This window comes from Gopherus flavomarginatus, chromosome 1 (assembly GCF_025201925.1).
Source record: "Gopherus flavomarginatus isolate rGopFla2 chromosome 1, rGopFla2.mat.asm, whole genome shotgun sequence".
NCBI classification, from domain to species: domain Eukaryota; kingdom Metazoa; phylum Chordata; order Testudines; family Testudinidae; genus Gopherus; species Gopherus flavomarginatus.
This window is the reverse complement of record NC_066617.1, coordinates 311,405,675-311,429,359: the sequence shown is the minus strand read 5'-3', so window position 1 is coordinate 311,429,359 and position 23,685 is coordinate 311,405,675. Positions and strand designations below refer to the sequence as shown.

The window sequence follows — 23,685 nt, the reverse complement described above, 5'->3', positions numbered from 1 at the left end:
TATCTGTAATTTTCACTCCATGCATCTGAAGAAGTGGGATTTTACCCATGAAAGCTTATGTCCAAATAAAGCTGTTAGTCTTTAAGGTGCCAGGGGACGCCTCGCTGTTCTGGTGCTCAGCGTGCAGCTGCAGCCCCAGCTGGGAGGGCTACCACTGCTGTCAGTGCCAACACCGAGTCCCTTCCCGGGGCGCAGCGCTGAGGGGCAGGGCTGAGTCGTGCTCACTGAACTCAGGGACAACTCTGCCCCCTGCCACTGACAGCAACACTCCTGGAGGCGCCCTGGGGCAGAGAGCCGCGCAGGCGCAGTGCGGTGCGGCGCGGCGCTTCCCCGGCTCGCTGTAGCCAACGCCAGGCAGCCGCCGCCTCCGATTTGGCCGCAAGGTGGCGCCGCGCTGCAGGGTGTGTGTGCTACGTCACTATTTTCGGCGCTTCGAAGAGCTCAGGGATTGGTGACGCGCCGGGGACGTGCCCGCTATATGAGCTCTGGAAGCCGCTGACTCGGCCCTTTCCGCCTCGCTCCCTCCCGCTCTCGGGTCGCTCGCCGCGCAGAGATCGAGCCGCGCCGCCGCCCCACCTTCCCCCCCGCCGCCGCCCAGCAGCGCCGCCGCCATGATCATCTACCGGGACTGCATCAGCCGTGAGCGCCGGGGCGGGCGGAGGCGGGGCGGGCCGGGCCGCCAGGGCCCGGAGCACGAGCAGGCCGGGCGGGGAATGCGGAGCTCTGCGGCGGGGGAGGGGAGCGGCCCGCCTGGGAGTGGCCGGGGGCGGTGCCTGGGCCGTGGGGAGGAGCAGCGGACTGAGGGTTGCGGGGCTGGAGCCTGGCGGGGGGTGGGCTGGGCTGGAGCTGGGGGGTGCGGGACAGGGCCGCGGGGGGGGGGGACTGGGCTGGAGCTGGGGGGTGCGGGACAGGGCCGCGGGGGGGGGGCTGGAGCCGGGCGGGAGGGGTGTGCTGGGCTGGAGCCGGGGGGTGCGGGACAGGGCCGCGGGGGGGCTGGAGCCGGGTTGACGCCGCGCTCTCCCCGCAGAGGATGAGATGTTCTCCGATATCTACAGCATCCGGGAGGTCGCCGACGGGCTCTGCTTGGAAGTGGAGGGGAAGGTGAGTCACTGGGGCAGGGCCTGTCCGGGACTGGGGACACGTGTCCCGGCAGCTGCCGTGGACGCTGCTCCCTGCCCGGGGCACGCGCCGATCCCGAGCGCTTCCCCGGGACGCAGGCCTCGGAGCTACTTCTGGCCCCAGCCTCCGGCCCGTATCTGGCCTATTGCTCCCCAGAGGCCCAGCCTCTCTGCGGGTGTAACCACCCAGGCTGGCTGGTAACTGATCGGGCCGGCCCCTAGCATCAGCTGCTTGCCCGGTTCTGCTGGGGCCAATAGGCAGTTTCAGGAGCAAAGCTGCTATGGTGTGAGGCAGCTCTGGTCAAGCCCTGTTGGCCTCACCAGGGTATCCCATCTTAGAGTAACAAAGGCAAAGGGTTAACTTGGTGACAAGCACCGTTGAAGGTAGCTCACCTTGTTTTGGTCCTTCCTGCTTAGCAGATCAGTTAACTATGGTTTTTAGCCCTTTCCTGAAATGGTTAACAACTTGATCTGTTGCTCGTGACTAAAGGGAGGCAAACCACTGAGGTGGCTGGCATGTCTGAGACTACCCCAGCTAGAGGATTGACATATCTGAGAATAGTCTATAGCTTTTGGTGGTGTTATTCTTATCAGGACTTGGCACAGAAATAGTATACTAGTACTGACAAATATTTTTAATCTGTATGGAAGTTCTAGCCCTACTTATCTGATAGGACAGCCGAAGAATTCAGTGCTGCTGTTGTGAAATAATGGGGTAGTTCTATAGTCCACTTTAGCTTTAAAATGAGCAGTTCCTGAATTGACTGACAGCTGAGTTGATAGTGCTTTTCCAAACAATGTAAGTATCATTTGATTCTGGGGAGCTTTTCTCTAAAGCTTTTGGGGTTCTCTTTAAATCTAGATGGTTACCAGGACAGAGGGTCAGATTGCTGATGCTTTAATTGGTGGCAATGCCTCCTCTGAAGCTGTTGAAGAAGGAACAGATCCCACAGTTATCACTGGTGTCGATATAGTAATGAATCACCATCTTCAGGAAACTAGCTTTACAAAAGAGTCCTACAAGAAGTATATCAAGGACTACATGAAAGCGTAAGTGAATTCACCAGTGAATGGTGCATCATGAATGTCACCTCCTTAGGTGGCATATTCCCAAAAGCAAGTGTGAGTCATGATAGATGCTGATATGTGGTGTGGTCAGTTTGACACTTTAATAACTTTCAGTGTATTTGATTAAGAGTATTTTAGCCCACAAAAGCGTGTGCCAAAATAAATTTTGGTCTCTAAGGTGCCACAAGGACTCCTCATTGTTAGTGCTCCAGTAGTTTGCCATCATTTCAGGCTCATGAGGATTGAGTATAGGGGAGCACTTCTGACAATGGTCTTAACTAAGGGCTGGCCCAGACTAGGGGAGGAAAATCGATCTTAGATACGCAACTTCAGCTACGTGAACAACGTAGCTGAAGTCGAATATCTAAGATCGAATTACTCACTCGTCCAGACGGCGCGGGATCGATGTCCGTGGCTCTCCGTGTCGATTCCGGAACTCCGTTGGGGTTGATGGAGTTCCGGAATTGATATAAGCGTGCTCGGGGATTGATATATCGCGTCTAGATTAGACACGATATATCGATCCCCGATCAATCGATTTTAACCCGCCGATACGGTGGGTAGTCTGGATGTGGGTTTAGGTACGGGACTTGTTCATGTGGTGTAGGTCTTACCCTTGCCTTCCTGTTCGATTGAGCGTTGCAGGCTTTGTGTAAAACAGGAATGTTTCCTCTACCCCACACAGTAAGGCTTGATGCACTAACATTTATTAGGCCTCATTGCCTTAGATTAGAGGCATTCTAGAACTAGTGTAAAGCTAGAATATTTGTAGGTAAATGCTTGTGTGTTATAAATTATAAGCTAGATTTCCAGGAAGCTGTTTAATTTGACACAACACCAAAAAGTTTCATTACCTAAAATTATGCATGTGAATAGAATTCTGATCTAATTATCCAACTGTCCAGCATTCAGACTCATAGCTTTCTTCCCTCCAAGTGAAAGGTGCTCCCTCCAACTTGGGAGTCCCATCTTGGGCCTTATATTTATATTTTTTGGCTTGGAACAGTGCTCTTGCTGCTGTGGAACTCTGCCTACTCTCCACACATCCATGAAAGTACTGTTAGTAGCCTTTTTTTAGCAGCCAGAGCATTTTGCATTGCAGATGTCAACAGTCAGGTTGCTGGGAGTACAGGCAAGTCTATCTTAGGCAGGGGTTCCATTCCACGGTTATCATGTAAAGTGAAAACCGTGTATTGTCAAAATTATATCCCCAAGCCTTTTAAATCCTGTCCGCAGCTTTGGCAGCTGGGCTGGTGAGCTCCATGGTGGCTGGAGTCTCGGGCCCTTTAGTTCGCCACAGGAGCTACCAGCCACCTCTGCAGCTGGGAGCCCTCTGGGTGATTTAAAGGCCCTGGGACTCGTGCCCCAGGACCCTTAAATCTTGAGGCCGTGCCCCCCGACTCCAGCCATACATGTAAAGTTGAAATTGTGCATGTTAAATGTACGTAAGTTGCGACAGACCTGTATTAGGAATGCTGGTTCAGCAACAGCAAGCCAACTACTTCACCTTTGGCATGAAGTGACCCCAGTCTGCTGAACATCTTTGATGTTTGTTAGAAAACAAGCTCTTAACTAGAATCTCTCTTTTTAGAATCAAAGCCAGACTTGAGGAACACAAGCCAGACAGAGTAAAGCCTTTCATGACAGGGGCTGCAGAACAAGTCAAACACATCCTTGCGAACTTCAAAAATTACCAGGTAAACTTCAATAGCTTTATACTATTTTTGTGGTATAAAACAAAGGGATATAACTGAGATTTGTCCTACTGTTGCAGATACCTTATAGACTCTGAACCTCTTGACTACTGCAGGTGTGGTGATTGGGGGGGAAGGGGGCCTTCAATCTACCTTTTTCCAGGCTGTCTAGTCATACTTTATAAATGGCTCGAATGTGGTGCTTGCTCATAGCTTTCCTGAGCAGCAACAGAATGGAGTTGACCTGACTCTTGACTTTCACTGCCTAAAGGCTCTGAATAGAAATAGTACAGTTGACCAGTCTGAGTATCACAGCTTTGCCCAGCTGTTGAACATGCAGTGGAAGTCTTGAAACAGGCTTTAAAAGTCATACTGCATTGACTTATTTGGAAGGCTCTAATCATAAGAGTTAAAACTCGTCCAAAATGGGCTTAGATTATTAGAAGTTGATGGCACTTGCCTAAACTTTCTAGATCTGGATGACGGTTTTTTGTTCCCCCCCAAACACTGTCCACAGAGTATTTTGGTTACTCATAGTTAGTCTTTACTTCATAGTACATTCATAATTGTAGTAACACCAGTTCTTTTTCAAAGTTCTTTGTAGGTGAGAACATGAATCCAGATGGCATGGTGGCTCTCCTGGACTTCCGTGAGGATGGAGTAACTCCATATATGATTTTCTTTAAGGATGGTTTAGAAACTGAGAAGTGTGTAAGTACTGAGTTCTTGAGTCACATTAACGTATTTAAGCATGTGGCTAACTTCCTTGGTGTATAAAATGTCCACTGTTGCAATATAAGTGTTGCAAGTTACTAATTCAGAGTTGCTTTGGAACTAGAATCACCTGTCAAAATGTCGATGTGACAGCACTGATTATCAGGCTCCATATTGGTGGATAGCTGGTGACATATAATAGCCTCTGATACATAGGTCAGACTATCTAGCCAATAGTCCCTTCTGGCATTAAACTGAAACAGTACTGGAAGGCATCTATCAAAGATGTGGTCCCACTACAGAGACCAAATCAGATCAGTGGTGATATATTTCATGGTGTGGTGCTCACCATAGAGTCCATCCTTTCCTCTGGTAATCATAGTGGTTCTTGCCTAACGTACTAGGGCAGTATTTAAGAAAAAATAAAACCTCTAATGCAGGTGGTGATCTTTCTTGGGTTACATTCCGGTACATAAACTCTAGATTGCTGCAGCCCCCATTATACTCTTAACTGTACAGCTTGGCTCACACCTTCCCTTCAAATTCAATTGGCCTCAACTTTAGTGAATTACACAACTCGGCTAAAGCAGGTTAAATGACTTCAGGTTCTAGAAGTGCCAAGTATCCAGGATGGAATTAATTTGATCCTACAGTGAAGTTAGTATTTGATTATAATCAGCCACAGCAAATCCCTTCCTTTAAATTACTTTGATGGGGCCAGTACTGCAGTTAAAGTGGCTGTGAACAATATTCATCCAGGAAAACCAGGTGCAAGGCACTAAACTTGCACTAAAGTAAATTTTCTGGTATGCAAGAGTTTAAAGGTGGCCAGCTAATTTTTTTTCCTACTCTTACAGGAGATCCTACAAATTTCATACAGCGCTAACTATGCCTGTTAACTCCTGCAGCTCTGATTTCTCAGGGACATGTAGTTTTCACACTGTTAGAATAAAGTAGTGAACTAGGGGAATATCTTCCCCACTTGGGCTGAGCAGAAACTTTTGTGCATCACTTTCCCAATCTACCAGTGCACTAAAGGTCTAACACTATTGATTCCAGAGGAGGCTAGCAGGAAATGGTTTTTGTTCTCTTGGAATGCTCTACCTTGAAACTGTCACACACTCCTCTTGACTTTATCAGATTTGTACCATATTCTGTAAAGCATAATCAGTCTTGTCCCCTGTGAACCTGAACTTGTATTCAGGAGGTGGCATAAGATGAATCCAGTCACTTTGTCATGCCAGCAGTGGAGATGCGGGGAGAAATCTAGGTGGCCACTGTTGTTTGGTATCTTTAGAAAGCTCAGACCATCAGTAGCTCTGAAAGCTTGTAGAAATGTTATGCATCCTCTGATAGACCGTGAGCAATTCTCCTGCTGCTCCTGGGTTTGCACTGTGATGCGAAAGCAACTTCCTTGTGCTTTCTGCCTGCCTGGTCATGTGGCAGCTCAGATTGAATTGGGGAACATATGAAGAGTTTAGAGACACTATTGCTCAGCTGAACCTGAAATAACCGTTGTATTCTTGTTACAGTAACAAAACAGAGCAACTATTTTGGATCACCTGTCATCATAACTTGCTGCTACTCTTTCCTCATCAACACAACACCAGGACTCAGCAGTGTCTGCCAACTGGACTGATACCATCTTGAGCTTTATTCACTTATTTTTGACCCTGATTTGGAGTGGAGGCATTGTTTTAAAAAAAACTTGTCATGTAGGTTGTCTAAAATAAAACTCATTAAACCCATTCTAGGTAATGCCTGTTGGTCTAATGTGTTTGTTACGCTGAACTCCTACCGTAAGCTTGCTGCAAGTCTTGTGCCCAAGGACCTTTATACTTGTTGGTAATATAGCCTGATCCTAGTACACTGCAACTTAAGACTGTCTTCAGATAGACTTCATGCAAGTCACTACTTGAGACACTGGAATGCGAGCGCAGGCTCCTAAACTTCTGCCTGCCTAGCAGTCTGAGGTGACTAAGGGAAATGTCCAAAGAAGTGCCATCATAATGAAGTGGACCTTCTGCATCTCTCACAGTTCTACAAACTGAAGTAATTAACTCTCTGGAAGAGATACCAAAACCAAATAAAACAAAACTGAATTTAAAACTATTAATATGGAGTATTGGCTGAGCTTCTTTATCAGGCAAGAATATTTGGTTTCTTTACCGTGCACAGCAAGCTTAAAGCAGGGGGGGAAGATCTCGGTAACAACACCAGAATGCAGATGTTGAGCTAGTGCATGTGTGTACAGGGGAGGTTGTGGGAATGCAGCTAATATAAAATTAGTGTTGCTTTATAGACTGTCTACAGGTACCACCGAACCATGGAGCAGTATTCTCACTTGGAGCAGCAGTGCGTAAGTGATCAGTGATAGGATTAAGTAGATTTACAACTGGCTTAATAGGTGGGACACTGAATATACTTGAATTAGCTAAAATATTCCCAATGAAAAATGAAGTAGGTTTTGACAGGAAAATAAGTGTTGAAGAAAGCTAATAGAGATCACCTTGCTACTTGGGTAAAGAATGCAGGGCTGGGGTTATACCTTACAACCCCTTCAATACTGTACCCAGCTTTTATTTGGATGTTAGTCCTTGGTGGAGGATTGTTACTAACAATGCATCTACTTGACAGACCTGGAGCATGTGACCATTGCTTCTCTGGTCCTCACTAGGATGCAAGAGTAAAACAGTTCCTTGCGCTTTCTGCCTGTCATCCTGTGGCAGTCCAGATTGAATAAAGGAATATAGTTAGCCTAGAGTGATTACTGTTAAACTAAAATAGCTTGACATTAACAAGCTTGGCAGTAGGTGGAAGGACTGGGTATACCTTTCCAATCACAATAGCCTCTTCAAAGGGTTTCTGCTACATGTGATCAGTTTAGGGTGTTTCAGAGCAGGTAGCTGTTAGATCAGAATAGAGCTGTTACAGTAAACAGTGATGGAAATAAGATTTAATCTTTTACCCAAGATGGACTTATGGTTGTCAACAAAAGTAAATTACTTTACTTTAGTCTGTAAGTGGCAATCTTGTAGTTATGCATTCAGCTTCTAGTTTAGCATTGTCCCATCTCATTGCTCTCCCCTCTCAATCTAGCCTACAATCACCAGCTTTATTCCTGGGGGAAGGCAGTTACCTTAGACTTTTACCCTTCCCCCACACTGCAAAATTATGTTCTTCCTTGACACTGTCTCAGCCCTTTCAGGGAGAGAAGCAATGAGATGCTAGTCCCATGCACTGCCAGGGGCTTCTTGTCTCTTTCCCTTCTGCAGTGGGTGGCTTTAATTTGTCCTCATTGGAGCAGCTGTTGTATTGGGCTGGGTGACAGACCTCTTCAAGCTCTACCTATTTTCTAGTTTATGTACCCAAGATGCCCAGTACAGCTGGGGTGGATCCTACAGAAAGACTTCCTAAGGCTTCATGTAATGTCTATAGCCAACTACTCCCCCTTAGCCATTCACATTTCTTTTGGCTGTCTTCCCTACTTAGCATGTAGTCAGATTAAGTGACCTCAGTGATTGAAAAATGAAAGCCCAAGGGCTTGTCTAGCCTTGAAAGGGTTGCAGCTTCAGATATACCCACTATGTGAAGCAGCAGCTCCCTCATGTGGATACACTAAGTATAAAAGTTCATAGTTTATTGCAGCTCAGGATGAGGACTAATCTCATCTGCTATAAATCACCTTTATAACAGCATGGGTTTCTATAATTACAATGGGTGTATGATTTACCACCAAGTGCAGACTCCCACAGTGTAGCTTTAGTGTACGTTCAGTCTAAACTGCTTAAAAAATGAGGAATCTGGTGACACCTTAAAGACTAACATTTATTTGGGCATAAGCTTTTGTGGGTAAAAAACCCACTTCTTCAGCTGAATCTGAAGTGGGATTTTTACCCACAAAAGCTTATGCCCAAATAAATGTTAGTCTTTAAGGTGTCACCAGATTCCTCATCGTTTTTGTGGATACAGACTAACCCAGTTACCCCCTCCTGCGTACACACACATCTTTGGTCCTGTTCTAAAATAAGAGATAGCAAGTGTGATGCTTTGGTGGAGGATTCCTTAGACAATATGAGCCCTTGATTGAAGGGGTTTTTCCTCCAAGTCTGTATCAAAAGTTCAAATAAAAGAGGGTTGAGCAGCTGAACTGAAATCCTATTTCCTTGTGCTTGTATGTTAGTTAAAAAAATGCATTATCAGCCATGCAGTCATAGCCACACCCTCCCCAACTTAAGTTTTATTCTTGGCTATAGGCCTAAGAATGGCTCCATTGTCCAGCTTTGGTCACTAAAAAATTAATGCAAAAAAATGGATGTCAATCCCCACCAAGCACTGCTGCCTGGCTCTGTGATACAGCTGATGACTTGCAGCAAGCAAACCCTGGCATGCTGCAGAAGGTGAATGCCCAAAAAATTCAAAGCAATTTGGACTGAATGATTAGAGGTCTGTGATTCATGTAGAGCCTGAAACTATGTCCCTTCCCCTCCCTTTATCTTAACCCTCTTTACATCATGAGATGTGAGGGGGGGGGGGGAATAATTAAACTGCTGTATATGTAGTGTCAGCATCATGTCTTCCTGATATTCCTCAGTGCTGTGGGGGCAGGGCATGGATCACTGTTCACATTGCACTCTGTCAGTGCCTGGCCTGGGCCAGGATAACTAATGACCCAACCACTCAACCAAATTTTGTGATGAATCCTAGTCATGTGCCACCTGATACGTGTTGTGCATAAACTAAGAGTTCCTTTATTTTCTCCCTTTCAATGAGTAGCTTGCATTTCTCTAAGCAGCCTAACTGCTTTCTACCACAGCTGTCTCTCTTTGGGTACGTCTGCACTATGGGATTATTCTGATTTTATATAAACCGGTTTTATAAAACAGATTGTATAAAGTCAAGTGCATGCAGCCACCCTAAGCACATTAATTCGGTGATGTGCATCCATGGTCCGAGGCTAGCTTCGATTTCTGGAGCGTTGCACTGTGGGTAGCTATTCCGTAGCTATCCCATAGTTCCTGCAGTCTCCACCGCCCCTTAGAATTCTGGGTTGAGATCCCAGTGGCTGATGGGGCAAAAATCATTGTTGCGGGGTAAATGTCATCAGTCATTCCTTCCTCCGGGAAAGCAACAGCAGACAATCATGTCATGCCCTTTTTCCCTGGCTTGCCCTAGCAGATGCCATAGCACGGCAGCCATGGAGCCCGTTCAACTCTTTTTTTTTTTTTACAGTCACCATATGTGTACTGGATGCCTCGGACAGAGGTGATACTCCAGCGCTACACAGCAGCATTCATTTGCTTTTGCATGATAGCAGAGATGGTTACCAGTTGTTCTGTACTATCTGCTACCAGTGTAATTTGGCAATGAGATGACAGTTATCTGTCCTTCTGTGCTGTCTGCTGCTATCATGGGTGCCCCTGGCTGAGATTGACTAGGGGTGCAAAAGCAAAACTGAGATTGACTCCCCAAGTCAATCCCTCCTTTATGGTTTCTAAAAATAGTCCTGCCTAGAATATGGGGCAAATGTACTAGAGAAGCAGTGTATCAGAGAGTACAGCTGCTCTGTGTCAGATCCTGCAGAAATGATGAGCTACATGCCATTCACGGGGGGTGCCCCTGCAACAACCCCACCCGTTGCTTTCCTTCTCCCCCAACCTTCCTGGGCTACCGTGGCAGTGTCCCCCCCCTGCCCCCCATTTGTGTCATGAAGTAATAAAGAATGCAGGAATAAGAAACACTGAGTTTTTTGTGACATAAAATGAGGGGGAGGCAGCCTCCCGGTGCTATGATAGTCCAGGCAGGACATTAAGCAGTGTGGGGGAGAGGAGCCCAGCATCCCACTGCTATGATAGGCCAGGCAGTACAGAATCTTTTCTTTTCACATGAAAGGGAGGGGGCTGATTGAAGCTCAGCCCCCAATTGCTATGATGAAGATGGTTACCAGCCATTCTGTGCCATCTACTGGGAATGATGGAGTCATTCCAATTTTCTCCCAGGCACCCCCAGCCAGCATCATCTGAAGCCAGCCAGGAGCACTCATGGTTTGATAAGAAGCACGGTTACCAGTCCTACTGCACTGTCTGTCACCAGGGAGGGAAGAGGAGCGGATACTTCTGCTGCAGCATCGCGTCTACCAGCAGCATTCAGTAGACATAGGGTGACATTGAAAGAAGTCAAGAAATGATTTCTTTCCCTTTTCTTTCACGTGGGGGGTGGGTAAATTGACGAGCTATTCCCTGAACCATGCTGGACAATGTGTTTGAACCTACAGGCATTGGGAGCTCAGCCAAGAATGCAAATACTTTTTGGAGACTACTGGGGACTGTGGGATAGCTGGAGTCCTCAGTATCCCCTCCCTCCATGAGCATCCATTTGAGTCTCTGGCTTCCCGTCAGACTTGTCACGCAGCACTGTGTAGCCTGGAGATTTTTTTTTTCAAACGCTTTGGCATTTCGTCTTCTGTAATGGAGCTTTGATAGAAGAGATTTGTCTCCCTATACAGCAATCAGATTCAGTATCTCCCGTACGGTCCATGCTGGAGCTCTTTTTGGATTTGGGACTGCATTACCACCCATGCTGATCAGAGCTCCACGCTGGGCAAACAGGAAATGAAAATCAAAATTTTGTGGGGCTTTTCCTGTTTACCTGGCCACTGCATCCAAGCTGAGATTGCTGTCCAGAGTGGTCACGGTGCACTGTGGGATACCGCCCAGCGGCCAATTTGTGGCCACACTAACCCTAATCCGATATGGTAATACCGGTTTTAGCGCTACTCCTCTCGGCGGGGAGGAGTACAGAAACCGATTTAAAGAGCCCTTTATATTGATATAAAGGGCCTCGTAGTGTGGATGGGTACAGCGTTAAATCGGTTTAACGCTGCTAAAATCGGTTTCGAGTAGTGTAGACCAGGCCTTTGTCTTAACTCAATGCTAACTACCAATTGATAGTGTTGTTTCACTCATCTCCCAGCCCTACAAATTTTGCTCAGTGCTTTGCAGTTCCTTTAGCATTTAGTGCTTCAGTCAGTTAAAATCCAAGTGCCACTGAAAAATTGATGGTCTCAGATACATTACTCAGCTGATTAAGATCCAAATGCCACAGCACCTGCTAGCTCAGTGTTTCTCAAACTAGGGTCACCACTTCTGTAGGGAAAGCCCCTAGTGAGCCAGGCCAGTTTGTTTACCTTGTAAAAAGTGCCCACAGGTGACAGGATTTTTTTTTTGCGGGGGTGGGGGTATTATTTTTTCTGGGTGAATTCCCTTGAAAGCATAGTGAGTGTCTGGTTTCATGTGCCTAGTTGGTACTGAGGCATTTAATGCAGTGGTTGAGGTACATCACAGCTTGTGATAGTTCCCTGTAACAATGCGCTGAGGCTCGTTGACTCCTGAATGAGAGCATCTACACGGGGATTTAATTAATACACTTGACCATGCATTGGACTTCAGTTGATTAGGCTTGACTGTCCTGTGGCCTGGTCTATACTGAAAAATTATATCAGCATAGCTGCACCTGCATCAGTCAGGCTGTGAAACAACTACACCCTTCATTAACATAACTGCATCTACGCTGGGAGCTATGGCCAGGAGAGAGGACTTCTGTTGACATAGCTAAGGTTGTTTGGGGAGGGGGTGTTCCTGTGCTAATGGGGAAAAAGCCCTCCTGTCAGTGTAGACTGAGGCTCTACACATTACAGATTTTAAGAGGTCCTGTGAGATGTGCCTGGAATCTATAAACGGGTTCTTAATCCTACACTAGCCATCAAATAAGCCAGCATCCATGATACCTTACAATAGGATATGTGCATTTAAGCCTTTCTTTCTACCCAGGATGTAAATGTTTCAATAGAAGAAGAAAAAAATCCCTGCAGGTCTGGGTAAAAAATCTTGGTAAATTAGTCTCAATTTAATTTTCACTGGATTTTCAACTTGACAAGCCCTGATTGAAAACTTGCTCATCTTGCTTACCCAGCCCCTATGTCAAATTGCACCCAAGCCTGGCAGCACACAGCTTTGAGACTTGTGCTGTGCTGTGGCTGGTCTTGTTATATGCAAGCCCAGCTTGCAGCTATCCTGATGCTTCTGTGGCTCTCATCACTGATAGTGGAGTCAGATGCTTCCATTTAGAGTGTTCTGTGAGCAAAAAACAAAAAGCTTAAGTGACACAAGAAATGCTCAGAAGAAAGTGATCTAAGCCCAAAAAATGTGTGGCACTTGTCAAAAACGCTCAGCATTGGCCTGACTGCTACTACTGAAGTACTATTGACTTAACTGGGCAGAGAGTGAGGTGGACACTAAAGAGCGTTGCAAACTCCTACCCCATATGAACAGTGAGCACTAGGTTAGTGTTGATAAAGCACTATAAACGTGACTAATGCCTTACATATAGAAGCCAGCCTGGGCCATGTACCATTCAAGCTAATGGCCCAATCCTGCTAATATATGCATGTGAATAAATGTACTCACGAGTAGTCTGAGCCTCTGAACATCGGCAGCTTTCCCAGTGTTCCCCTTCAGGTGCTCTGACCAAGGCAAGGTTTCATTCAAGACTTCAATCTCTTTCGCCTTGTCTACACTACAAATGCAGCCATGTTAAGAATCTCACTAGGATTACGTGAGTAAAGTTACTCCTGTAATAAGTATTTGCTGGATCAGGCCCTAAATTAAGATGGTTCTTGAAGAGTAATGATCACTAACATGGGAAGTGAAATAATACGGGTAACAGCAATACAAGGGTAGTTCTTTGAAGATTAGCATATAGGCTGCCAAGAGCTGTGGTGTAAATTGGTAGGAGCTCTTCATCTAGCACCTAACAAATTATCAGGTTCTTAGATCTCCATTGTGCTAAGAGAAGTTGAGCCTAATTTAAATTGGGATTATAAAGGGTGATTTTTTAAAAAAAATCATTACTTTAATATCCAGTATTAGTTGAGTATTGGCTGGTATGTATCCATAATGCTACTAGAACCCTGGCATTTCATTTAACAGCAGACAGCACAGATTGGGTGCAGCTTCTAGCGCAGTGTTATTGCATCAGCACACTTGGTAATATCACTTCTGACATCAGTTCAAAGTGAACCTGAGTAAGCAGTTGCGCACACTGAGGAAAGATGAGTAACCTCTTCACACCCTCCTTGTACTCAAAGCCAATAACTGACTCAGAACATTGTGTGAGCACAGAGACTTGCAAACTAAAAGAAAAGAGATCTGACTCCATTCGGAGGGCAACTGTTTTTTTCTTTTCAAGTCTTAGTTCATCATCCTCCTGCCTGCCCTCACATCAAGACCCTGCAAATTCTCTGGCACTGTACCATGGACACGTCCCGTGGACCCAAAAGCTGAACATAACAAAGGAACGTGGGGGGGGGGTGGTTACATCCAGAAAGAATATTTAATGAATTAGGCTGCCAGCAAAGAACTTTTCATTTATGATTTAGCTCCCTGACATCTTTGTGATACAGTAACTATTCAAGAGTAGTCATAATTGACTGCTTCCAAACCACCTTAATTACTGGCAATTTACCAGAATGTTACCGTTTATATATTGTATTGCTAAGATTTTACAATACACTATAATAATATAAGGTAAAGGTGAAGAATGCTGTAATATAAATAGGCTGAAACAGGGAGGGGAAATTACAAATGTTTATTTTTGAGCACAGCATGAAACACTCTGGCATTCTATTCTCCTCAAAAGGGGGGTTATTGACATACCTGTTAAATTACTTACATATGGCAGAAGAAGAGAGTATTTAAAAAATTCACCATTTATTACTAGTCTTTAAAGATTTGTGTACAAAGACTTAGGCTCAGACTTTGAAAAGTATTTAGGTGCTTGACTCCCTTTGAAATCAATGGGATCCAGGTGCATAAACACCTTTTAAAATCTGGGCTTTATTTACCAGGAGAGTGACCCCAATTCAGTCATCAGTGGCTGGCAGCTGACATAGGTACACCAGTGATGCCTCCTGTGGCTGATTTAACTAGACTGATTTTTAAACGTAATTAAACTGGTAGGAAAGTACTCTGGAAGTAAAGGCAAGGCCTTGTCTATATTCTCCTCTATACTTGCATGTCTTCTGCCTAGTACATAATGAGACAAGAACAACTGTCCTCCAGTGTCTAATTTCCTGTGGAATTTGACTTCTCCTCTCCCCGGTGCTATGCCTCAACAGACAACTATCACTCGAGAGACAAGGTGGGTGAGGTCAGATTTTTTATTGGATCAACTTGTGTTGGTGGTAAAAATACAAACTTTTGAGCTACACAGAGCTCTTCTTCAGATGACTGTGTAACGTGAAGATTCTCTCTTGCCAACAGAAGTTGGTCCAGTAAAAGATATTTCTTCACCGACCTTGTCTCTGAGGCTTTGTCTACACTAGCACTTTCAATCGGTCAAACTTTTGTCGGTCGGGGTATGAAAAAAAACACATCCCTGGCCAACAAAAGCCCCCCTGTGGACAGCACTATGTCAGCGGGAGACACTCTCCTGCCAATATAGCTACCACTGCTTGTTAGGCGTGTCTTAATTATACTGGCCAAAGAGCTGTCTCCTGCCGGCAGAGAGAAGCTACCCAGGAGACCTTGCAGTGGCACAACTGTGTCGCTGTAAGGTCTGTAGCAGGGCCGGCTCCAGGCCCCAGCGCGCCAAGCGCGTGCTTGGGGCGGCATGCTGCAAGGGGCGCTCTGCCGGTTGCCGGGAGGGCAGCAGGCGGCTCCGGTGGATCTCCTGCAGGCGTCCCTGCGGAGGGCCCGCTGGTCCCGCAGCTCCGGTGCAGCATCCGCAGGCATGCCTGCCGGAGGTCCACCGGGGCTGCGGGACCAGCTGACCCTCCGCAGGGACGCCTGTGGGACGTCCACCAGAGCCGCAGGACCAGCGAGCGGCAGAGCGCCCCCCCGTGGCGTGCTGCCATGCTTGGGGCAGCGAAGTGGCTAGAGCCGGTCCTGCTCTTTAGTGTAGACATAGCTTAGCATCCTGGGATCAACATGGCTACAACAACACTGTTTGCAAACAACTATCATTGGAGTCATTTTATTCCACTAATTCCTTATTTACATACATTATTCCCCCCCGCCAATATTCTGGAAATAGTATTGACCAGTATGGGAAACATGCAGGAATTCTTTATTTCAGCAGTTCCCATCCTGGTCCATGGGCCATTGAGGGCAGGGAGGTCACATACTGCTGGTTCTTCCAATATTTCCAGCTGCTTCTAGGATCAGCTAGGTTCTTCATTGCAAGGCATGGCCTGGAGAAGCAGCTGGAAACATGGAGGGGGCACCAGCCTTATAATCTGTGCTATGATCACAAGTATATAACAGGAAGGGAGGTGGTAGGAGCTTCACACAGACTGCAGCCGTCAGCCACCAGCTGGAGAATAATGTCAAATAATAGGGAATGTGGCTGCCCCCTGGACATTCCATCCATGTGCTGATTAGGGGACAGGCTGCTGTCAGAGCTTGGGAGGAAGCCATCTGATAACTCACATGCTTCCACTTTTAATGTTATAGGAAAAACCCAGCCACGCAGTGGCAACTCCCAGCAGCCACCACCGATTCCCAGTCTGAAGCTCAGTGGAACTGGATTAAAATGGCTGCAGGGAGTTCTAATGCACACCTCTGGCTGGGGGAACAGCAGCTAGAATGGCAGAGGCCTCACCCAAGGGCCAGATAGGACTCAGGGTAATGTTGGATTCTGCCCAGAGAAGCTTGGGCCTTGTACAGTTTTCCTGCCATCTAAGGGAGGGAGTTTATTAGCAAACATAGACTTGTGGACTATGGGGAAACCTTTTGTTTGTTTTTAAACCAAGGGCGTTTTTGCCTTCTACTCCTGTTTGTAAGATAACCCCACTAGCTTAGGCACCATTTCCTTCTCACCCTGTACTGAGGACTCTCTCCCATAATGCTGTATTTTTACCCATCCCTCCCCCCATCACAAACAGCTTCATCTTACTCTGTTTCCTCTCCCAAGAGATGTCTAGGGAAATGTCACCTCCCTCCAGCGGTGGGATACTATCACATCAGTTGTGCTTATCACATCTCCCACGTCCCATTCTGCACCTTCAGTAGAGCCAACATGTGTCTCATACAGATTTCTGATCAGGCCCTTTGTGAGGCTGTTAAATAGTGGAAGAAGTTGGATAGGGAAACCCTGCAAATAAGATGACAAGAACCCAGCCTGTCATCCAATTTACAGGGCAAGGTGGGAGTCACTTAACTCTTACAATGCTGAAAGGGAGTAGGATTGCCCTCTGTACTACACACTTAACGAACATCAGAACAGTCGCACTGGGTCAGACTAAAGGTCCATCTATCCAGTATTCTGTCTTCTGACAATGGCCAATGCCAGGTGCTTCAGAAGGGGTTAACAGAACAGGTAATCATCAAGTGATCCATCCTGTCATCCACTCCCAATTTCTGGTAAACAGCCTAGGGACACTCAGAGCATGGGTTGCAGAACTTGGATTCTGAAGAGGAGTACGCTTGTTCTTAATACCTCCTCAATCTCTCTTCTCTCCACAAGGGTGGGTATACCCCTGCCCCTCTCTCTGATCTGTTGGTCCATGAGACCTTCCGGCATGATCTATGCTGCCTGGCTGCCTCCTTTTGGCCACTAGCCTTCATGGCCTAGGCACAGATATGCACTGGGCTTCCTGCAAGCTCCAGTTCAAATTCCTCACTTTCACCCTGTTATCTTCCTGGCCTAAATGGGAAGACATCAGCTGACAGTGGGGAAACAGGTGATGTCAGGCATACAGGTCAGAGGCAAAAGTACTGGTTCCACTCCAGACACCTCCTGGCCCTATCTCATCAGTCAAGCCTTTCCCTTTTTCCTGCACATCAGATAACGCTTGCTGCCCCTCCTCCGCTCCATACACACACCCAAATACGTGGCAATTATCCAGTTTTCCTAAGAATTTAAGCAGCCTGAATGTCATTTCATGGTTGATGTGCGTTAATTTTTCTATTGTTCAGCTGCTTTAGGGATGATGGTTACATTACCACAAAAAATCCCCTAAATATGGCAGACAGAACCCCAAGTTAACAGCTGCACCACAATACTGATATAGCCTGGCAGTTTTATATCTAGGTTATTTTTCTAATTGCCTCTGATGACCAATAAGGAGGCCATGCCTGGGGGCAGTGGAGTATTGTGTTAACTTACACAAGAGGATGACAGGATGTCCAGATGATTCAAAATACAAGTTCTCTCATACCAATTAGCTTGCAGCCATTTAGCCTTTCACTGGGATCCTGTCAGATCTCACAGGCTAAGCTGGTTGACTCAGGTCAATGCTTGAGTGTGAATCTTCTAAGGCATTGTCTACCTAAGGGAAATTAACCAGCATCACTATTCCTGTGTGAATGCTATTCAAGAATAAGAGAGATTTTATGCCAGAATAATTGCTTCCCTTCCAATGCAGAATTACACCAAATTTCTTCTGGAATAGAGAATGCAGAGTGTCCCCATGGGGAGCTATTACAGCATAGATAGTCTGGAATAGCTCTGCTGGTTAATTTTTCTGATGTCGACAAATCCTAAGGAACACTTACATGCAGCCAATGACTCTGCCTAGTGCCAGGGTTTGTCAGATGAGACATACAATGAAGTTCTTGACCACCTGAAAGGCCATGCACGAGATGAGTGAAGTGTTAACACTGTTGGCCAAATCCCCATGTGGGTAATAACAGAGTCTATCTATGTTAGAGGAAGAATTGCCATGGTGTTAAAGTAAGTGAACTGGCAATAAAGAGATCTGTACTCTATTCAGCTGTTGGCTTGATGTGTCACCTTGTACAGTTCATGTACCATTCCCGTGCTTGTTTCCTCATCTGTCTGATGTGGATAACACCTACTCCCATGTGCTGCTTTGCCATATACCTGACAGAAGAGGCAACAGGGGAGATATAGGGCCATATTGTTGCATCGGAGGAGCCAACTGGTAATTGTGGCACTGGAAACATGCCAGCTGGCTGGAGTACAATTCCCAACAATAGAGACAACTGCATAAGTGACCTGTAAAAGAAACCAGTGATTACTCTATCCCTCCCACCTTCAATCTGTCACTCCCACACATTGTTTTTCATTTGGTTTGTTTGTTTTTGGTTCTTTAAAATGTATAAGAAGACTTTATTCCTCCCACTTCCCCTCCCCACCAACCGCCCTTTCCCCCCAAAATAATTTTTTTGGATACTCTCCCCCCTTCATAAGAAATATCACATATTGACTTCTCTTTTGCTGGAAGACACTTTGGAGAATTAGTGGCCTTGTGAGAACCCCTGATGGAGAAGGGAGAAGAGATTTTTAGTCAGGTGGTTTAAACTCTAATTTAAATGGGCTTTTTGAAAAAATATTAAACTGACAGCTTTCATTAGGAAAGATTTAAACAACTCACTTCCTCAAAGGAAAGCCTGAGAAAGCTCTGCCTCCAATTCTCCCCTCTTCCAAAGCAAGGCTTGATCTTCATAATATTTCCAAGATTAGAAACAAGCAGAAAAGAAATTAACAAATACAAAACCATCCAGAACATTTACATTATGAAGAAACAAAAAGGTCACACACTTAAAAAAAAAATCTTTGCAGGTCACCTTTAATATCATGGTTAGATTATCATTAAGAATCTATGCTGGGGGATTCCAGTCTGAAGAAAAAGGAGTACGCCCCAGTTCAGCACACATATGGACAAATAAAATTTAAGGGGGGAGACGAAAGAGAGACCTCTAACCATTTCCAGCAGTTCATGGATGAATGAAGCAGAGTCCTGCCAACCCTGTGGTCTGCTTTCTTGGTGGAGGTTTTGATTTGTATACCTAGAATTTGCATTAATGTCCCACATTTCTGGGACAGAGGGTATTTATTTATAGTTATTTGAGTTGAGCATAGGTGGCTGTTTTTTTTGTTTGTTTGGGGTTTTTTTTGAGCAGATTGGGAAGGGTTAGTCAGAAGCTGGTAATGGGAACTCATAACAGCCACAGACAATTAAGGAAGCAGATCAATTGTCAAGTGCAGGACAATGGTGAAATCTGATGAGAATATTCGAGTGATGCAGAAGGTGTGTGGGGCTGTACAGTCCACTCCTGGTACACAACTGCTGAGAGAGTTGTGTCTGGGGCACTGGGACCAGTAAATGTTATTACTGTGGCCTTATATAGCACATTTCAAACAGGCCTCAAAGTGCTAAGCACTAACTAGTATCCCAGTTTTACAGAAAGGACAAATGAGGCATCAATGTTAAGGGTCTTGGCTAAGGTTATACAGCAATTCAGTGGCAAAGCCAGGAACAGAACCTCAAAGTCTCATCTCCTAGTCTGTGCTCAATCTACCAAATTACAGCTCAGTTTTGAGTGGAAAGCTGGGGCTGCTAGGATATGTAGCTCCCCGGGAGTAGCTGCAAATTGGGGCTGGATTAGGGAGAGGCAAGCAGGCCTACTCCTGATGCCTTGATGTTGCACTTCACGTGGTACAGTTTTACTGCATATATTTAATATATTTGAAAGCGAGCATTAAGTACAAACTAGCTATTGATCCAGTTGCCAGACTCACTCCAGAGTGACTGGCTCAATGACAGAATGGTTCACTCGGGGCAGTTACACTCTGGCGGAATAGTGTGCAGCATTTTCACCTAGCACTGACTACTTTGCATTACTTATATTGTAGCAGCACCACACAGCCCCAGTCATGGGTCAGGATCCCATTGTAATAGGTACAAACCAGATGCATTTGTCCTAGGCTTTCCTCCTCAAACAAAGTAGCACTATTAAGTCAGATGTAAAAAGCCTCTTCCCTGGGATGCTCCTGATCTGGACTTGGGACAACCTATAAATAGCTCCCAAAGTTTTACACAAAACTCACTACACTCTGTGACAGGACACTAGGTTATACTTCTCTAAGCACAGTGCAATACATTGTCACTGTCAAGGACCAGACTTCAAAGAGAAACTGCTGAGCTTCAGTTCATTTGCAAATTTGACACCATCAGCTCAGGATTAAACAGACTGTGAATGGCTAGCCAACTACAAAAGCAGTTTCTCCTCCCTTAGTGTTCACACATCAACTGCTAGAAGAGGGCCTCACCCTCCCTGATTGAACTAACCTTGTTATCTCCAGACTGCTTCTGGCCTGCATATTTATACCTGCCTCTGGAAATTTCCACCACATGCATCCGACGAAGTGAGTCTTCACCCACGAAAGCTTATGCTCCAATACATCTGTTAGTCTTTAAGGTGCTACGGGACTCTTTGTTGCTTTTTACAGATCCAGACTCGGATGGCTACCCCTCTGATACTTGTCACTGTCTAGACGTTTGCAGGTTGGGAATAATGCCAATAGATACAATGTATCAATGGACTGTATCACCACATAACATTTAGAGACAACAATCTCCGAGAAACATTTAGCTACTTAAAGGTTACTAGAAAACTTTATGGGAAGTCATGGCTATTTACAGCGGCAAGCTGCTTTCCAGGCTTACAACAGTTGGGACATGACCCTATATTGCTCCTTTCTCCCAGAAAATTCCTATCAACTTTAATAGGAATTTGCCCAAGAAAATTTTGTGTTATCATAGCCTTAAACACTAGTTGAAACAAGGTGTAGGGGCCTTCAGATGTTATTTAAAAAACAGGATCATAGCATTAAAGATAGGATAAAAGCAGAAAAACCTGAGGTGCCTGTAAAAGGTCTCTCCCTCTGACATGGGACAGGTCAGTCCACACATATTGGGTTCTCTGTCACACACTGAAGAAGCAGGAATACAAATTAAACTGTAAAAATTTCAAACATGAATCTAGGTAGGCACCTTCTCTCTCCTGAGCTACCCAGGAGCCACTGACGTCTCACCTGCTACTCCCACAGCACTTAGAAGATAGGACAATTTTGTCTAGAAATTTAACTAGTCCACATGCTGGGTTTTTGCCAGGCCAGGATGCACTGATAGAGCTCCCACAGGCCACAAACTGGAGACATTTCTGTGCAAACTCTTGTCCCTGTGAGGTCCAGCCACTGAGGCTTTCCCCAGCTTCTCTTGAAACTGGAAATCCTACTATCACTTTTAACATGATTTTTATTGAAAGGTCAATGGGAAAATGCTCATTCAATCTTAAACTGAAAAATTGCCTGGTGGATTCCAGAGCAGTGGAGGGGAGAGGGAAAGGTCTGTCCAGGTCTAGGGGCACAATCATTTTGATTAAATAGTTGCTATATTTTTTCTCTGGGCTGTTGGAGTGTGTGATGGCAGCTGAGCTGTCTGACTGGGTTAAGAAAGGTTTTTCCTGTAGGGAACATTGCTCTTCTCACCCCTCACTTCTAAGGCATTGCTGCATACTTTTGGAATTAAGCAAATTTTCAGTGATTCCTCCAGGTTATTAGGTGTCTTACACATAGAAATGTGTGAAACAGGGGAGAGAGACAGCTCAGTGGTTTGAGCATTGGCCTCCTAAACCCAGGGTTGCGAGTTCAATCCTTAAGGGGGCCATTTAAGGATCTGGGGCAAAAATCTGTCTGGGGATTGGTCCTGCTTTGAGCAGAGGATTGGACTAGATGACCTCCTGAGGTCCCTTCCAACCCTGATATTCTGTCTGCCTCACCACTGAGGAAAACTATGAGAGAGTCTCCCTCAGCCTGCAGCATTAATTAGATACTTTAAAATTCTCAGTATAATACAGCCATTGATTCCTTTGATTATGCTAACAAAACAGCAGAGCCCTTTCAATGTGAGAACTTGTTAGGCAGGTAAACACACCTTGGTCAAGCCCCCTCTTTGTTCAAATTAGGCCCTTAATTTTAGTAGGTCATTTCATTACCTGTTCCACCACAATTGTGCGGGGATCATTGTTTCATCATTTTTAAAAGCAAATGTAAAGCTACTGAGCTCTTCCATTGGGAGTTCCCATTTTCTCTATTCTGACTGATTTTCAAGATAGTCCTGACCATACACATTCCATTCATTTTATTGACTAGTTCAGACAAATGTTGCCCAGCAGCAATTTGGCACAGATTGAAATGTTTTAAAGAACCTTCCATTGTTTTAACTGCCACTTTAATTCAACCCTTTGTCCTTCCTTATTTTCTTTCTTTAAGGTCATTTAGGCCTCATCTCTGCTTCAGAATCAAAGCACTGTGAATGTGGTTGTCTGCAGCTGGCTTAGCTGAGCTGGTATTGAGCGAAGGCTAGCCACAAAAGCACTTGTGTTCAGCATTCTTTCCGATGACTGTGCTCAAAACTTGCTCATAACACAGGGTACATGTGGTTAGCTGAAACGATGCTGAATATGGTTTTTCCTTGTCTACACTTGCAGCTCAGTGGTGCTCAGTGTTAAGCTTATCACTGACAACTGCTCTGCAATGGTTTAATATTGTCACGTAAACTAGGCCTTAGTGCTCTGCATTTCTTCTTCTTTTACCTCTTCCCCAGAGAGGCACCAGGACCTCTTCTTATCCCAGGTTCTGGTATATGTTAGGACCTTCAGCTACTGTCACCCACTGCCAGTCTCCCCATTTCTACTCTAGAAATAGGACTCCATGGATTCATGGCTTGCTCATGGCAGGTCGGCCTCTATCCTCTGCACTCAGGGAGAGAAGTGGGCAAGGAAGAGTATCTCAGATTATGCCCAAGAAGCTTGAAAAATGTTGGTTGAAGAAGCAGCTGGGATGATGGAGGATAAACAAGCCAAGGTGAGGAGAAAGTTAGAGCTGAAAGGTAGAGAAGTCTGAAAACTCACAACAAATCTCGCAGAAATTTAAAGATCAAAAGGCAGAGCAGCTCTGGAGAAATGTTCCCACTGCTGTTTGTACCACAGGGGCAGGCTGCCCTTCAGAGGTGCGCCACGCTGACCACAGCTCTGAACTGTCTCTGGAAACTGCAGAGAAAGGACCCTCACAGGGGTGAAGCCTGCAGAAGTGCTCTCAACCATGAATAATAAATAATCAAAGAAAATGATTTGCTGGGAGTCAATATGATGACTAACCAAATACCATCTGAGTGATGGTGACATCTGAACGTGGGTAGGCAGAACTGACACATACAGGAGGTATGTTCAGTCAAAGCCAATTTAAAGCAGCTGGTGAAGACAATACAGAAGTGACTCAAAACA

General features: G+C 45.5%; 1 protein-coding gene and 2 non-coding genes across 3 annotated transcripts; all 3 read left to right on the top strand.

Moving 5' to 3' along the window:
- The first annotated feature begins 504 nt into the window (after positions 1-504).
- Positions 505-6,342, top strand: TPT1 (tumor protein, translationally-controlled 1). The gene is made up of 6 exons (XM_050951964.1): positions 505-639; positions 1,028-1,101; positions 1,981-2,168; positions 3,778-3,883; positions 4,475-4,591; positions 6,127-6,342. The coding sequence occupies exons 1-6, from the start codon at positions 612-614 to the stop codon at positions 6,127-6,129; spliced, it is 516 nt and encodes a 171-aa protein (XP_050807921.1). The 5' UTR covers positions 505-611; the 3' UTR covers positions 6,130-6,342.
- Positions 5,935-6,066, top strand: LOC127043363 (small nucleolar RNA SNORA31). Its single transcript, XR_007772224.1, has one exon. It is a non-coding gene; the product is annotated as a small nucleolar RNA SNORA31 (small nucleolar RNA).
- Positions 6,343-7,214: 872 nt separating the features above from the next.
- LOC127043364 (small nucleolar RNA SNORA31) lies at positions 7,215-7,349 on the top strand. Its single transcript, XR_007772225.1, has one exon. It is a non-coding gene; the product is annotated as a small nucleolar RNA SNORA31 (small nucleolar RNA).
- Positions 7,350-23,685: the final 16,336 nt, after the last annotated feature.